At 38.7% G+C, this 16,465-nt stretch overlaps 1 protein-coding gene across 1 annotated transcript in view; it reads left to right on the top strand.

Moving 5' to 3' along the window:
• The window catches only part of RYR2 (ryanodine receptor 2), a 510,734-nt gene that overhangs the window by 196,516 nt on the left and 297,753 nt on the right, over nt 1–16,465 (top strand). The window contains exons 21-24 of the mRNA XM_024761485.1: nt 1,640–1,832; nt 2,892–3,108; nt 4,860–4,964; nt 9,035–9,138. Coding sequence (XP_024617253.1) covers nt 1,640–1,832; nt 2,892–3,108; nt 4,860–4,964; nt 9,035–9,138 — 619 coding nt within the window. The remainder of the gene's footprint in view (nt 1–1,639; nt 1,833–2,891; nt 3,109–4,859; nt 4,965–9,034; nt 9,139–16,465) is intronic.

The following is a 16,465-nucleotide window of genomic DNA, read 5'->3' as shown; positions in this document are numbered from 1 at the left end:
TGGGGACCCCTCGATTGGGGCATCCACATCCTGTGTTTGTAAGGCCCAAAAGTGTGAAAAACCTTGGTGCTTTTGGAGAATTTAAGTATAAAAGTATGGAGGAATGTCATAGAACAGTATGGGAAAGACGGGTAAGGATTCTTACAGGACCTATGAATCAGACCACTGCTATCTTCTTTTCTGGCTAATGCAGTGAACAGGAATATAGTTCTCATATGGATTTGATCTGAGTTTATGTAAATGCAACCTTAAAATGCCTCCTAGTGGATTCAGCAGTGTGAGTGCATTGAAACTGTGGACTTAGGCTGGTCACTAGTGACCTTATCTCTCTTACCTGTTTCTTTCAGTCATTGCAAAACAGTTAACCATGGTCATCAGTATTAGCATTATAGTATCCCTCAGATTGAGCAATATATTTGGATTATAATAAATATGTTTAATAACATCAGCTACAGATCTTGAATACAAACAGGGATATAGACCTTTATCTGTGAGTTCTGTTGCTTTTGTATGACTTTTGTTTAACAAGCTGCCTTTATTATATCCAGGGAATTCTAGAGGGACCACCTGATAACGAATGTATTGCTCGCAGATTTGAATATTGGTAAAATTTTTAAAAAGTACACAGTTTAAAATGTAGATATGCTCTACTACTGGCATTTCAGATATGCTGTTGGTAGAAATCTTGGCATGCTAGAAATTTTAAAAAGGTGTGCTAAAAAATGCAAAGCTTGCACCATCAAATCTATTTTTGTCTTTGCTCAAATTGAGAAATTTTGTATGTTTGCATTTGTGAGCATGTGTGTTTGGGAGGACCTTACCTTCCTGTTTTCCATTGTGCCCGTGGGACTAATCGGCCAAGGAGTTATGACACAGTCAAGAATGGGCATAGGTTATAGGCTGGCTACGGCAAGAAATGACATTTATCAAATATCATTTTCATGCCTCAACTTGTATTCTGCTGTATCCTACTTAAGAAGCCAACCAAGACCTTGTATGAAATAAATTATAGAACAACAAACCAGTTGACACGTATTGTCTCTCAATAAACAATGCACAAATGAGCACATTTTCTGCTTTCATTATCCCTTTATATTTTTATGTTATAAAACAAAATGGATTTAATCTTTGAGAAGGGGACTGAAATAAATACCTGCTGTGTCTGAGACTGTTCTTATAAACCATTAATTTAATCATCATAACAGCTCTACAAGGTGATGGAATTTGGTTTACAAGAAATCAAGGTTTATAGAGCTTAAGTAATGTGCTGATGGTCATACAAGTAGTAGGTGATAAAGTAGCAATTTGACTTCAAGCCTTTCCCTAGAGATTTTCCCCTGACATCATTATATTATCAGCTGTAAGATGATATCAGCATCACATACCATCCATCTGCATGCAAAACTTTCTGCATGTCAGAAGGACCATTTTACAATAAAGATAGCAGCATGGCTCCTGAAAAAAGCAACAGATTTTTTTGGTAAAGGATTTGCCATATAACATTAATATGCATTCAAGATTTAGTCTAGTCCAGTACCGTTTGGTGATTGTCACTGCCTATTCAGATCTTTGACTCAGGTTCTGAAGATGATTCTCTGAGATAAAGATGCATTACCCTCCTTAATGTGTTTCCCCATAGGTTGTATTGCCCGCACTGTCAGCTCACCAAACCAGCATCTGTTGAGAACTGATGATGTCATCAGTTGCTGTTTAGATCTAAGTGCCCCAAGCATCTCCTTCCGAATTAACGGACAACCTGTTCAAGGCATGTTTGAGAATTTCAACATTGATGGCCTCTTCTTTCCAGTTGTCAGTTTCTCTGCAGGAATCAAGTTAGTATTTCTATGTTTTTTGCTCTGTTTGCCTTCTCACTTCTCATTCTTTCATGGAAGACTCTGCACTGCCATCACACTTGCTTTGCTAACCTTCTCTCTCTCACTCCTGGGCGTCTAGACGTCCACAGGGCATTTTGCCCCTTCCTTGAAGGGTGAAGATAAGATTCACCTAAGAGGAGAATCTCAGGAGGCTGAATCCTTTGTTCATATATCCAACCATTTAGATATGCAATCTGCTGACTATCCTTCTATCCAGTGTTCCTGAAATAGTTCAAGTCCATTTAAGTTCACTTTTTTATTTAATAAGGGTAAATAAACAATGTTGCATTAAAAATACCATTTATTTTCTCATATTTATTTTCATTAATTTTTCTTTTCATTACATTCTTCTACCCTACTCCAAACCCCCTCATTTCTACAGAAACCACATGTTTTTTGGTTGATCAGGTCAAGATGACTCCTTTCCATGTCACCCTCTACCTGCTATACTTGTAAATTATCTGCGTATGGTCAGCTGGGTCAAGGTACTTTCCTCTAACCCTTTGCTTTTTTGCTACTACCAGATGGAAGAGAAATCAGAGTGATAATTTAGTATGTAGAAGTATCATTTGAGTCCCCTTTAAGGAATTTCACAGGGAAATCGGACTGTGACTGTTTTTTCTTTTTATCAGCTCATCCAGCCCTGCAATTTTAAGTATACAGATATTTAGAAAGTCTGTTCTTTCTCTGTTGATTATTTGGGCACCTTGAGACATTAAATGACCAAATACTATGAACAGGTATTTCATTCACATAGGAATATAGTGCATATGCTTTTATTATTTCTCCAGAGAGTGATAAGTTTTTGCTGAGCCATTAACATAATTTAATCAGGTTTTACTTTTATGATTAGAGGCTCTTAATCTCTAATGTACTGACATTATGGTGGTACTTAGAAAAAAATGTGGCTTCTGACAAAGCTAATTTTGTACTCATAATTTATTCCTCTATTCTGTTGATTAGGAAACTTTTCTGTATGCCAGAGATATAACCGACCCCGACATGCATCCTTTTCAGGGTACGCTTTCTGCTTGGGGGGAGACATGGAGAATTTAAGTTCCTTCCTCCGCCCGGGTATGCTCCTTGTTATGAAGCTGTTCTGCCAAAAGAAAAGTTGAAAGTGGAACACAGCCGAGAGTACAAGCAAGAAAGGACATATACACGGGACCTCCTGGGACCCACAGTTTCCCTGACACAAGCCGCCTTCACACCGATCCCCGTGGATACCAGCCAGGTACCCAGATCCTCAGCTGTGATGGCAACGTTTGAATTGCAGTCATTCCCATATGTAGTGGCTTTCAAACTTTTGCCTGCAACCCATACAAATGCATTTTACAGTAATACAGTTTATATGTATAATCCGTTTCATAAACTAATGCTTACCCTTACCATGTCCCCTTAGCCATTTGCCTAGTCTATTCTATTTTGTTTTTTAAGGGCGGTTTCAAGCCAGTAAATTGGCTTTATAATGTACTAATGGGCCACAACCTGAGGTAATGCATACTAATTTTAGAGTGTTGTTTACTTACCTAGGGTAGTGGTGGAGTTTTCAATTTCTTCCCCCATCTAGATACACTTGGTATTTTGAAGTGATTTAACTGACTTTTTTCTTGGGTAGAGATTGAGATCGTGAGCTCTAGGATTATGATCAAAATGCCTGGGATCGAATGTATGCTCTGGGACTTGAGAAAATTACTCATCACATTCATTGGGATGTTCAGAGTACGTTCGACATAGTTAATAAATAACACATAGGCACAGTACTTTGCAAATAAGCACCGAAGCCATGTTAGCACCCAAGCAATGTTAGCAGTTACTCTTGCTTTTCTCTTTCATAGACTTGAAAGTATCCTGACATTGACAATGAATTAAGTATTGCTCTATTTTAATGGTGAAGTAACTTCATTCCGGTTGGTTAGATATTCATAGTTTGTTCATTAGCTTTTGAAGATGAGAGAAATGTCTGAAGTCTGAAAGAGAATTAATAGCAGGCCTCAGAAGCTTCCATTGTTTGGTTCCTTGAACCATATTTCTTGTCTCTCCCTGCTGGATTTGTATGTGATGCAGTAACATAAACAAACAAGCTTTGTTCATGGCTAAAATTCAGTTTGTGTTGCCATCGCTGGAACGTGGCAGGGTGTGTATGGCGCTACCAGAGTTGAGCGGTAAGCACGATTGGAGGATGGAAATGGACTGGAATGGACAGTGGGATTCTGTGCGGTCACTAGCACATTTAGGATTTCCTGAGCCCTGGATAACCTCTACTGTTTGGAGGGAAGGAGACAGGGATGGCCTGCCCCCTGTGGAAACTCTGCCGCATCCATGGGCATGGTGGGCAGTTGCCTGCTCTCTGTGTTGAGGGACTGCTTGTGGGGCACGTGCCAGTACATCGCCAGGTGTGCACAGCCAACCGGTCACCTGGAAAACCATTTTGTGTTATGAAGAGGCTGTTAAACTTCCCCTTTTTAATGGGAACAGGTTCAGATTTTTTCACCTGAGGCTTATATTTGGAAACCACTAAAAGTAACAGAGTTAGGGAAAACATAAATCACTGCCAACAGATATTTCTAGACACAGAGAGTGAGCGGATTATCTTTTGGACACTGAATTGCCTTCATTCTAGCCGGTGGGTGCTGGCCAGGTTGGTTTAAGAACTCTGGGATGATTTCTCTTTTTAAATAATGCATATTCTGGTGGTTATACCAAATCCATTAGGACTTTTTTCTTAATGATGGCTGTCCTCAGCAATACTCTGTTTTCTTTCTTTCTAACTTTCATTCATAATTTCCCCAAATTTACCTATTAATTGCTTAGATACCTAGTTTTACAGATTTAGATTAGATGGTTTGGAACCTTGTTATATGATTATATTTTAATGGTTGATGAGACTGTTTTATTTGGTTCAACTCACAGTGAGGACGATTAACACTGCATTTTCTTGCATTTCTTTCTGATGTGTTTTCTCTTTCTTTTTTTCAATTTTAGATTGTGTTGCCTCCCCACCTGGAGAGGATAAGAGAAAAGCTGGCAGAGAATATCCATGAACTCTGGGTTATGAATAAAATTGAACTTGGCTGGCAGTATGGTCCGGTACATAATTTTGTAAATTATTTTTAGATTCTGTTAATACATCTTTCTGAAAACATAACTTCTTCTCACTCATCCTGCTACGTGGTGACATGAGTCGATCCGATTGATTTTTTTTCCCCTACACTTGAGTTTTTGGGCATTTTTTCTTTATGAGAGGGAATGACATTAGTGGCGGGTTCATTGAAGGATGGCTTAGTTGCCTAGACAGTTGAAAAGTTATGTCTTCAGGCTGAAAGTTACATTGTTAAATCAAGGTTAACATATACAGACAATAGGCATTGATTTCTAAGGAACTCAGGAAGAAAACTGAAATTAAAAGTGAAAACTGAAAATGGAAAGAAGTCAGTTTACTCTCCTCCTCCGATGTTTCACTTCTTTTAGTCCCCATTGTACGTAGCAGTGTAAGTCCTCTTGGCAAAGATTCAAGTTGGTTTCGTAAGTGGAAGAGAGGCTGAGAAATAATGACTGCATGCATTTCCAAATGATTTTCAGAGAACTGAGTTTACAGTTTATCAATAAAATTTAGATGAAATAAAACCAAAACAACTTCCCGTGTAATCCCAGCGTAGCATATGTTTTTTAGCAGGACTGTGGCAACACTTTCATTTTTATGATATTAATAGCCTAAGTATCCCAAAGGTTGTAACACTTTCTTATATTTGACTGAATATAGAAATGAGTGTATTCAGCCAGTCATACTTATTACATTGAGCTTTGAATAATGACATTTATTATTAGTATTAGTGATAATACCATATGATGCTTTATACTAATTAGTATGTTTGTTTATTTAGAGCTTTGCCTTTTTACATATACTCCCGATTACAAGTAATAGGTTAATTTTCCTAACAGCACACTGGGCTGTGTGTTATTATTTCAGTTTGACCAGTGATGTCACAGCTGGGGATTCTCATAGAGCTGTCAAATGCCCTGACAGCTAGTTAGTAGCTGTGCTAAGACTAGGATGTATGTCCTCTAGCTTCTAGTCCAGAATTGTTTTTCACTATTAAGACTTACTGAAGCATGATCAGAAAATGGGATCCTTTCATTAACTGAGTAATGGTTAGACAGTTGTCAAATCAGCAAGCACTTACAAAGTTACCTTGTTAAGTATATAGTTTTGTGCTATAGTCATGGACTTTTAAAAATAGAGGAAATGAGTAAATGCTAGAGACGATATTTACCATCAGTCAAAGTCAGTAAAAGGAGAGATACCATGAAGGTGTACCTAGTCAATTACCAGAAGAGTTACTGACAGAATTTACCACAAGATTCAAGATGAGGCAGAGATTTGAGTTACGGACAAAATTTGGAGAAAGATAATTACAGGCTAGGATTTAAAAACATCTCATAACAACTCCTTTCCAAAAAAAAAAAAAAACCCGTACAGTAACAGGAACTGTTTAACAGGCTTATGCTCAAGAAAGATGATTTCTATCGCAAGCTTCTAAAGGTTGCCTAAATGATTACGTTCTACAGTGAACTTACTTATGTTTCTTCTTTTAAAAAAAGAGGAAATATAAGGTCTCACTATTATCTATTTTTGCAGTTAAATCCGGTTCATTTCAATACCATACCTTCTAATGCTGCTAGTCTGTAGATGCTGAAAGAGAATACGGTGCTTCTGAGCCATCCTGGTTGCTGCCAGTTATCCTTCACCTGGTCCTGGTTGGTTAAAGCAACCTTGGGCTTTATGTTTATTGGGCCTCCAGGGTGGAGATTAAGCACTTAGTCTGTTGCTGTAGTGCTGGCACCTGGCACCTTTCCTGGGAAAAGGAACATACTCAAATACTTGCTGGTAGAACGAAACGGTTGTTTTCTTAGGGCTCATTCTGGGCAGGCACAGCTCCAGGTATCATGTCAGAGGGTCAGCAATTTGGGAGAGTCTCAAACTGACACATGAGGAGATTTCACATTGTTCTACTGTGTAATAATTGACCTTGTGTCCTGCTTCTTTTACAAGGGCTTTCCTAAAACTCCTTTCAGATAAGTGGCCACCATCCCTGACTTTATCATCTCTGTTAGTCTAGACTTAGGTACATCCCTGTTGTTGAGACTAATTCCATAAATTCTTTGACATTTTAAATGAAGTGTTCAACTGTGTTTTACTTTAGAGCAGTTTGAACTGTTGAATAAGTTGGGGTTTTTGTTTGTTTTTACTTTTTGGAAAGAACTTAGTTTCTTTAAATGTCTTTGCATGTGTTTCACAGGAGCATCATGTAAGAGCTCTATTTTATGGAATAACATCAGGCCTGTCCATTCAGGCATTCGTGTGTCCCTTTTGCCTAGTATTCGCCTGATGTGCTTGGTACTGGGGTCACCAAATTGAAAAGACCTTGTTTTAGTCAGTTTGCCTTTTTTAAGAGCTTCTGGTTTAGCTGAGTGATAGATACACAAAAAATTACAAGCTAAGTACTGTAATGGAGATGCTAACTGTGAGGGAGGAATATTTACAGCTTTTCTGGTGAAATCAGGGAGGGCTTCCAGGAGGTGGTAAATATTTGCTCTGCTGTTTTTGTGGAAGAGCAGTGAGCCTGGAGGCAGGAAAAGGGGTCAGGGAGAGGACTCAGGTGGCCCAGGTGAGAGGTTGTGAGTTTCCCAACTGTGTGCCGGCAGTGGGGCTGGAGAGACATGACTGCAGATGTTTTGAAGTTCCACTATGGGATGTGGATAAGAGAGGGAAGGAAATCTGGGTAGATTTCTGGTTTTAGCTTGGACACCTGAGAGGATGATGGGGTCAGTTACTCTCTGGCGTAGAGAATAGAGGGGAAGTGGAAATTACACGAACACAGATTAAATTATCTCCGGAATTGGGCATGTTCATTTTTACCTTCATGTTTAGAATTTAGTGTTACATTTTGTAACTCTAGATTTCATTTCCAAAGTTACACACTTGAATAAGTAAATAAACTATATGCTTTTGTGTAAGTCCTGTTCATTTGCAATGATCACTGGAAAGAAAGGAATAACTATCTTGTTTTTAACTTGGCGACTCCTGAAAACTTAAAAAAAAATTCTTACTCGTGTTTACCTACATTTTATGTGGCATTTATAAAGCCTGGTAATTATTACCATGGAGTAATTTGTTCCCTGACAGCATATGGCTGTGATCGTGGTGTCACCACGGCAGTAATGCCTGTGTAATTTAGGTCTCTAAGAAGATAAAAACCTAATTACTAATGCAAGGGTACAGAACATCTTTCTCATTAATTCATCCCTAAAATCTTGAATTTAGTTTATTCTGATTGCTAATCCACGTTTTCAAGGATTAATATGAAAAATGGCTGTGGGATGTTAACTAACTTCGGTAAAGCACTGGAGTGATTTGTGAGAGCAGAAGTAGCTTACATGGGGTGGAATGAACAGCTGGAACCACCTCCAAGAGTTTGTTTCAATCAGTCATGATGTTAATTGATGTCTCTAATCTGTTTGGCTCTAAACACGTAAAACTTCCTGCACATCAAAACTAAGTGATTACTACACCTTCTTACCTAGAATTCATTTCAGTTTACAAAATATTTGTTCCGTGCCTGCCGTGTACCTGGCATGTTCTAGGTGTTGGGAACACATTGTCAAAAAGCAAAAGAGATCAAATTCCTGTTCCTTTGGTTATACATTCTAGTTGCAGGGAGATAGACAGTAATGCAATAAATAAAGACCTAGTCTGTTCACAGGTGGTATCTGTTACGGGAAAATGAAAGTAGGGTGGGTGGGCAGATTGGCATATTAGGAAGGTGGACAGAATGAGCCTCATTGAGGAAGTAAGATTGAAGGAAATGCTGGAAGTTGCTGGGAGAGTGGGCATGGGGGATTCAGGGTAGAGCAGGCATGGACACTGGGGCCAGGAACGGTGCCAAATGGAAGACATCAGGAAGCTCAGACAATGCCAGGCTTGACCACTGACCTCGAATATTAGCCGTGCCTGGGAGATGACAGAGGCAGCTTAGCTGGGGTGATGGTCTGGGTTTCCCTCCTTGCTTCCCCCTTCGCTTTCCTTCATGCAATTAGATTACCATTGCTAGTATCTGACCTTAGAAACTATTATATGTCGATATCCTGTTCTGTTTCAGGTTAGAGATGACAATAAGAGACAGCACCCGTGTCTGGTGGAGTTCTGCAAGCTGCCTGAACAGGAACGCAATTACAACTTACAGATGTCGCTTGAGACCCTGAAGTGAGTGTCTTAAATTTCCTATCTTCCTATCTGTATTACACGAAAGAAACCAAGTGTTGATATCATGCTTTCATTCATTTTAATTCCGGTTAGAAATTTCCATAATGCGTTGGTAGATTGGATCAATAGTTGTTTGGAACAGACTTTGAGCATATTAACTTTATGTCTTTGTGCTCTATGTAAGTATCTCCCAAAGAGTATTCTACAGATGTTTATGGGTATTTCGGAATACAAGGATTTTGGCATTGGATGCAGTGCTCCTCAGAATGTCAGTCATAAATTGTTACCAGTGTGTGACTAGGTAGATGAAGGTTTGAACAAGTGTTTAGAAATTTTTATACCAATTTAAGATATTGCATTGAGCTTTGAATAATGGCATTTATTATTAGGGTTAGTGGTAATACCATATGATGCTTTATACTAATTAGTATGTTTATTTATTTAGAGCTTTGCCTTTTCACATACACCCTCACTTACAGGTATTGGGTGAATCTTCCTAGCAGCACACTGGGCTGTGAGTGTTATTATTTCAGGTTTACCAGTGATGTCACAGCCGGGGATTCTCATAGAGCTGTCAAATGCCCTGACAGCTAGTTAGTAGCTGTGCTGGGACTGGGATCCAGCTTCTCTAGCTTCTAGTCTAGAACAGTTTTTCACTGTAAGGCTTGGTGATGCATGATCAGAAGATAGGGTCCTTTCATTAACTCAGTGATGGTTAGACAACTGTCAAATCAGCCAAGTACTTAGGAAGTACCTTATTAAGCCTATAGTTTTGCACTTTTCCATCCTGGATGGCCTCGAAGAACTGGATTTGTTCCAATAGGTCACTTATCTCAAAACCTGCTTATATTAGGAATAAACCAATACTTTTGTCCTTTTTCTGTTTTGTTTCAGTTTTGTTAAGTGCAAAGAGCTAGTTCTATTGAAGTTATTTTACCAAAGACCCAGAACATAAAACTTAGACACTGTTTCAAATTCTAGGATTTGGGTCCAGGTATATATCTTCAAAGATCTGGTAGTGATTTTCCTTATGAAAATTAACAAATTGGGCCTAGAATGAGTTTAGGTTCTACTAGTAACTTAAAAGGAAAAGGAGTATATACAAATCGAGTGAATTGAGAAACCACTACAGGTAAAAAATGACCAAGCTTGCCTGTAATAAGGAATGCAGAACACATCACTGTGACCGCCTCTTCAGGGTCTCCTGTCTTCCTTTGTGGTCTTGATGTGAAGCTTGTACATTTAGCTTGCTAACTCACATCAGCCCATTATTTGCCCATCTTTTACAACAAAATGTTTTTATTGAAAGTTCACGGCCTAAGATATTTTAGTTAAATTTGCAGTACATTCCCTATAATTTTAGCAATTGACAGCTAAGCTAGCTAGGCAAATCCTGGGAAGCCTGGAATGTAGAGATCTCCATACCAGTCTCCCTGGTATGTTGAGCCTTTGACTGCTACACATAACCTAATCTCATTCCTAACAGCTACTGGGGCTGGTTTGATTAATCATCAGACCGCACGTACCATGGTGCTGTTGCCTATGGAGAATGCTAATAACCCTTTTCATATTTGTTAATATTTGTATGGTTTTATGATGAACTAATTTCACTTGTTTCTTTAAAATTTAAATTAGGGGGAAAAGAGCTCCTATTTCTCCAAAATTCACACTATGCCCAATTCCAGTAGTTAAAGAAAGTACAGTACTTTATGTATTTCCCTTATTCACTTGGTTAGTTGATAGGCACTAGAGCAGAGTGGGTAAGAACACAGAGCCTAGATGGTTGGATGGTCTAGATTTAAGGACTTGCTCCTACCAAGGGAATCTTAGGTTCTCTGAACCTTAGACTTTTTAACATCAGTTTAAAATGGGGATCATAGTGTATCTACTTTATGGAATTGTAGTGGGGACTAAATGATACAATACTGATAAAGCCTCTAGCACCGTAATGCCTAACAGAAGAAGCACTCCATAAAGTTCAGTTTAAAAAAAAAAAAGACTGTGGGTGGGATTAGCAACTTTACTCATTTAAATTCTCAGGAGTGCCAAGTGACAAATAAGCAAACGATTATTTCAGAATATTCCTTATTTTGGATGTTGGGTGATTTCGTGTGAATGTGAATTTTTGTTGCTCTTTCTGTGATTTTTTTTTTATCACGTAAATTGTTGAAAAAGACAGCTTACTTCCAATTTGAATGATCATCTGTGTGCTGTACAGCACTGCAGAAATTCTGACACCCTCTTCCAGAACAGCGCTGTACCACCCTAGCCTAAGCTACCATTTTTTTAAGTTGAAGTCTAGTTGATTTACAATGTTGTGTTAGTTTCAGGTGTACAGCACAGTGATTCAGTTACGCATATATATATGTATATGCATATATATATATGTATATGTATGTATATTCTTTTTCAGATTCTTTCCCATTATAGTTTATTACAAGATATTGAATATAGTTCCCTGGGCTATACAGTATGTCCTTGTTGGTTATCTATTTTATATATAGTAATATGTGTAAATCCCAACCGCCTAATTTATCCCTCCCCTCCCTTTCCCCTTTGGTAACCGTAAGTTTGTTCTGTATGTCTGTGGGTCTGTTTCTGTTCTGTAAATAAGTTCATTTGTGTCTTTCTTTTTTTTTTAGACTTCACATATAAGTCAAATGCTATGATATTTGTCTTCCTCTGTCTGGCTTACTTCACTTAGTATGATAATCTCTAGGTCTATCCATGTTGCTGCAAATGGCACTATTTCATTCTTTTTTATGGCTGAGTAATATTACTTTGTGTATATGTACCACATCTTCTTTATCCATTCATCTATTGAGGGACATTGAGGTTGCTTCCATGTCTTTAGCCTAAGCTACCATTATTCCCCACCTGAAACTATAAAACTGTCCTGACAGATCCAGTTGAAATATTAAGCTAGCTCCTCTCTTACCCATTCTGTACTCTGATCTTTTTCAAATATTTAGTGTCATTTCTCCCTATTTGAATTCTTTTAATGGTTTCCCATTGCTCTTAAGATAAAGGCAGTACCTTAATTTGCCCAGTGGTCCTGCAAGGTCTTGCTTCCCTTCTTACCACCATCATCACGTAGGAGATGCTCTTCTTTTTCCTTGCTTGCCATCACACTAGACTTTGTTTTGCACACCTGTTTGCACGTTCCTTTCCCCTTCTTTACGTCCACTTCCTGGAATGCTCCCCTCCATGCCCTGTTCTCATCCTTTACATCTTGGGTCGCTTCTTCGGGAAACATTTGCTGAGCTCCTTGATTCAATAAAGCCCCCTTTCATAGGCACTCAGCCTGTTTGTATCTCTCAGCATAGAAACTGTCCAGCTATGTATAATCACAGGACGGCCTCTCCACTCCACCAGACCTAAGTTTCTTGAGGGCAGGCATCTGATTTTGATTTTATTCACCATCTTTTGAACTTTACACAGAGCTCAGTAAGTGTTTCTCGAATGAATGAACCATCGAATAAGCAATAAAGCTCAGTCTCTAGCCAGGCTTTTGTATACCAAATGGTAATCACAGACAGGGTGCCTCCTGTTCTCTCTGTGGCTTTGTGCCAGTCTGTTTCCTCTCCTTGTCGGTGGTCATATACTCGAAGTGCTAAATTGCAGCACTGAACCAATTATTGCCACTTAATCTTGTAGCAAATATGTGCTGAATGCATATGCAGGTTACTGTGGGAAGCACAGGAATCAGATGGAGAGCCCACCTCCAGCTCGTCCTTTTCCACTTCCCATACTCTGTTCCTCTCTGCTAACCTCTGCACAAGCTCCACAGCTCACGCTGCTCTCTCCCCACCCTCTGCAGACTTTAAAACCATTTTAAATGGGTGAGTTGAGTGGTGTTAAGTCAAATAAAATGGTTTTAATGAAGATAATATAAAGACCAAAGAGTTCTTACTCAGAGAACTTGGTGTGGTTGATAGCATTGAATAGATTTTTTAAATGGTCTGTTGTTCTCATTTAAAAGTCTCTTTGGGTTAGACATAGAGTTCTTAGATATGATGCCCAAAATGAGATCCATAAAAGAAAACAAAATCAATACACTGGATCTCATTGAAAGTAAAACCTTTTGTAATACAAAAGAAACCACATAGGAGATGGAGACTCAGGCCACAGATTGGGAGAAAATATTTATAAATCATGTAAGTTTACATTTATAGGGTTTGTAGTAAATCATACAAGTCCTGATAAAGAACTTGTACACAGAATATATAGGTAACTCTTACAACTCTGTAATAAGAATACATACGGCCCAATTAAAAAACAGGCAAAACGCTTGAGTATATATTTTAATAAAGAAGATATGTGAGTGGCTGATAAGCACACGAAAAGATGCTCAACATCATTAGTCATTAGGAAAATGCAAACGAAGTCACAATGAGATACTACCGCACACATGCTGGAATAGCCATAATCAAAATGACAGATACACTCAGTGTTGGTGCAGATACAGAAAAAAAACTGAAATCTACGTGTATTACTGATGGGAATGTAAAATGGCCCTGCCACTTGGTGGTTTCTTAAAACGTTAAACATAAATTTATGATACAACCTAGCAATTCTACTCCTACGTACCTACCCAAGAGAAATGAAAGCCTATGTTGACACAAAGACATGTTCATAGAAGCATTATACATAACATCCCCAAACTGGAAAAACTGCGAACATCCATCAGCCGATGAATGGATAAACAAAATGTAATAGAGCCATACAATGCAATACTATTTAACGATAAAAGGAAATAAACTACTAATGTGCATTACAGCACGGATCAACCTAAAGAACGTAAGTCAAAGAAGCCTGACATGAAAGAGTCAATACTGTATGATTCTATTTAGATGAAATGTCCAGAAAAGACAATTCTTCTTTTTTTTTTTTTTTTTTTTTTTGCGGTACGCGGGCCTCTCACTATTGTGGCCTCTCCCGTTGCGGAGCGCAGGCTCAGCGGCCATGGCTCACGGGCCCAGCTGCTCCGCGGCATGTGGGATCTTCCCAGACCGGGGCACGAACCCGCATCCCCTGCATCGGCAGGCGGACTCTCAACCACTGCGCCACCAGGGAAGCCCAGAAAAGGCAATTCTTTAGAGACAGAAAGCACATTTATGATTGCTTGAGGGTGGGGATGATCAGTGACTGCAGACAGGCATGGAGAATCTGATGGGGTGATGGAAATATTCTAAAACTGGATTGTAGCGATGGTCATACAGTGCTAGCCATTATCGTCACTTAATGTATTAGGCAGGGTTCTCCATACGTTATAATCAGATTGCTTGGTAGGCACGCACTCAGAAGTTTAACTACCTGGATTTAAGATAAATCCCAATGTTACTGTCACCCTTGAGTTCCCCTTAGAGCTGGCTTTGGGATCCTACTTGACCCTTTCATAGCCCTGTACGTATGTCACTGCATGCAAGACACTGTGTTATAGTTAATTTTTGTCTTGGTCCTCACCGGCCTGTAGCCTTATCCCCAGAACTTAGCACAGGACCTGGCTTTCAAGAGATACTTACTGAATAGATAAATGAATGCAGGATGATGGCAGGAAACTGCCTGTTCCTTGGACAGTGTTTGAATAAGCATAGCCTGTGTTTGTTCTGTGAGTCAATTTTTGATTCTTCTGTTGCCAGTCAGTCTCATCTGAAGCGGCACATTCTTTAGATAATTTCATAGCTTCAGTTAGCTCTTGCTCTATCCATATTTTTGCAGTTTCACACTCCAAAGGTAATTTCACGGGCTCATCTCAATTTTGCCATATATAACCTAAAATTTAACTTGATAACAGTGTGTGTGTGTGTGTGTGTGTGTGTGTGTGTGTGTGTGTGTGTATCTATATCTGTCTCCATATTGTCATTTTTTAAATGTGATGGAGGGTAAGTATAGATGGATTTTAGATACTTGCTACCTTCCTTTTGCAACTGAGCCACCTTAGAAATTCTGTCATCCACAAAGTTTATGCAGTTGCATCTTATTCTGTTGAGATAGGTGGAACCACTCATTGTCATGAATAGTAAAGGGTGTTGTTCTACCTAAGTCTGGGGACTTATACGGTTGAGTTCTAAATGTGAATGGTGAGGATCTTTCTTGGGAAAATCAGCAAAAGCTTATTCATTAAAGGGAGTAAAAAAATACAGTGTATCTAAACACTGGATAAACTGTTTCTGGCCAATTGGAACCCCCATGTGTCATGTGAAAGGGAGAATTTTCTAGACTAGGAAGTCCAGAAAAGGATTTAAAAACATATGGGGACTTCAGTGTATCATAAAAGTAGCATTTCAAGTAAGTGGTGAAAATGGATTATTCAGTAAATATTTTGTGCAGATCTGGGTATCCATCTGGGAAATAAAGTTAAATCTCTACCTTAAGACATATAGCCTTCCCTCCTCCACCCCTTCCCCGTCAAAAAAGTAAGGACGGTTACTTCAAGTGATTTAACAATTGGGAAATCTCTTAAGTATCACATAAAACTCAGAAGCCATTTTTGAAAGATAGAAAATTTCAGTTATATAAAAACAAGTTTAAAGCTCTGCCTAGAAAGAACAGCATAAAGAAAGTAAAAAGACAAATAACAAACTGGAGAAAATATTTGTAACTCATATCTCATATATTTGAAGGGCTTCTGAACTGCCACAACAAAACCCAAATCTAACAGAAAAGTGAACAAGGAATGTTTTCACAGAAAAAAGGAAATACAGATATCGCCAAAGCATACAAAAAAGGTGCTCAAGGGCACGTATATGAAGAAAAATGCCAATTAAAACTGTAAATGAGACATCTCATTAGCATATTAATTGATAACTCTGTGTTGGGCCAGGTATGGGAAATAGGCAGTGTCATACCTTGCTGGTGGAAATATAAATGATTACCAGCTCTATAGACATTTGGCAATATTTGTCAAACTCTGAAATGTACCACCCCTGTGACCCAGTAATTGCATGTCTAGGAATTTATCCTACAGATGAAGGATATAGTACATGTATTTAAATGTATAAGGTTATTCAATGCAGCATTGTTTGTAATAACAAAAGATAGTGAACAGAGAATTGGGTAAGACATTATGACACACTCAGTGAATGGGACACTTCAGACCTATTGAAAAATAAACCAGCTTTCTATGAAGGACAGTAAGTCAAAGTCATATATCAAAGTTATATTGTAAAGTCAAGATAGCAAATTGTGGAGAACTCTTACACATAACCAATGCGTAAGAGGAAAGCAGAAACAACAACGACACACACACACACACACACACACAGCTGCTTTAGAATATGCATAGATTGTAGCAGGACATTCAGGAATTCGTAGCAATCAGTGC

Source organism: Neophocaena asiaeorientalis, unplaced genomic scaffold (assembly GCF_003031525.2).
Source record: "Neophocaena asiaeorientalis asiaeorientalis breed wild unplaced genomic scaffold, Neophocaena_asiaeorientalis_V1.1 scaffold166, whole genome shotgun sequence".
Taxonomy (NCBI): domain Eukaryota; kingdom Metazoa; phylum Chordata; class Mammalia; order Artiodactyla; family Phocoenidae; genus Neophocaena; species Neophocaena asiaeorientalis.
This window is presented reverse-complemented; position numbering and strand designations above follow the sequence as displayed.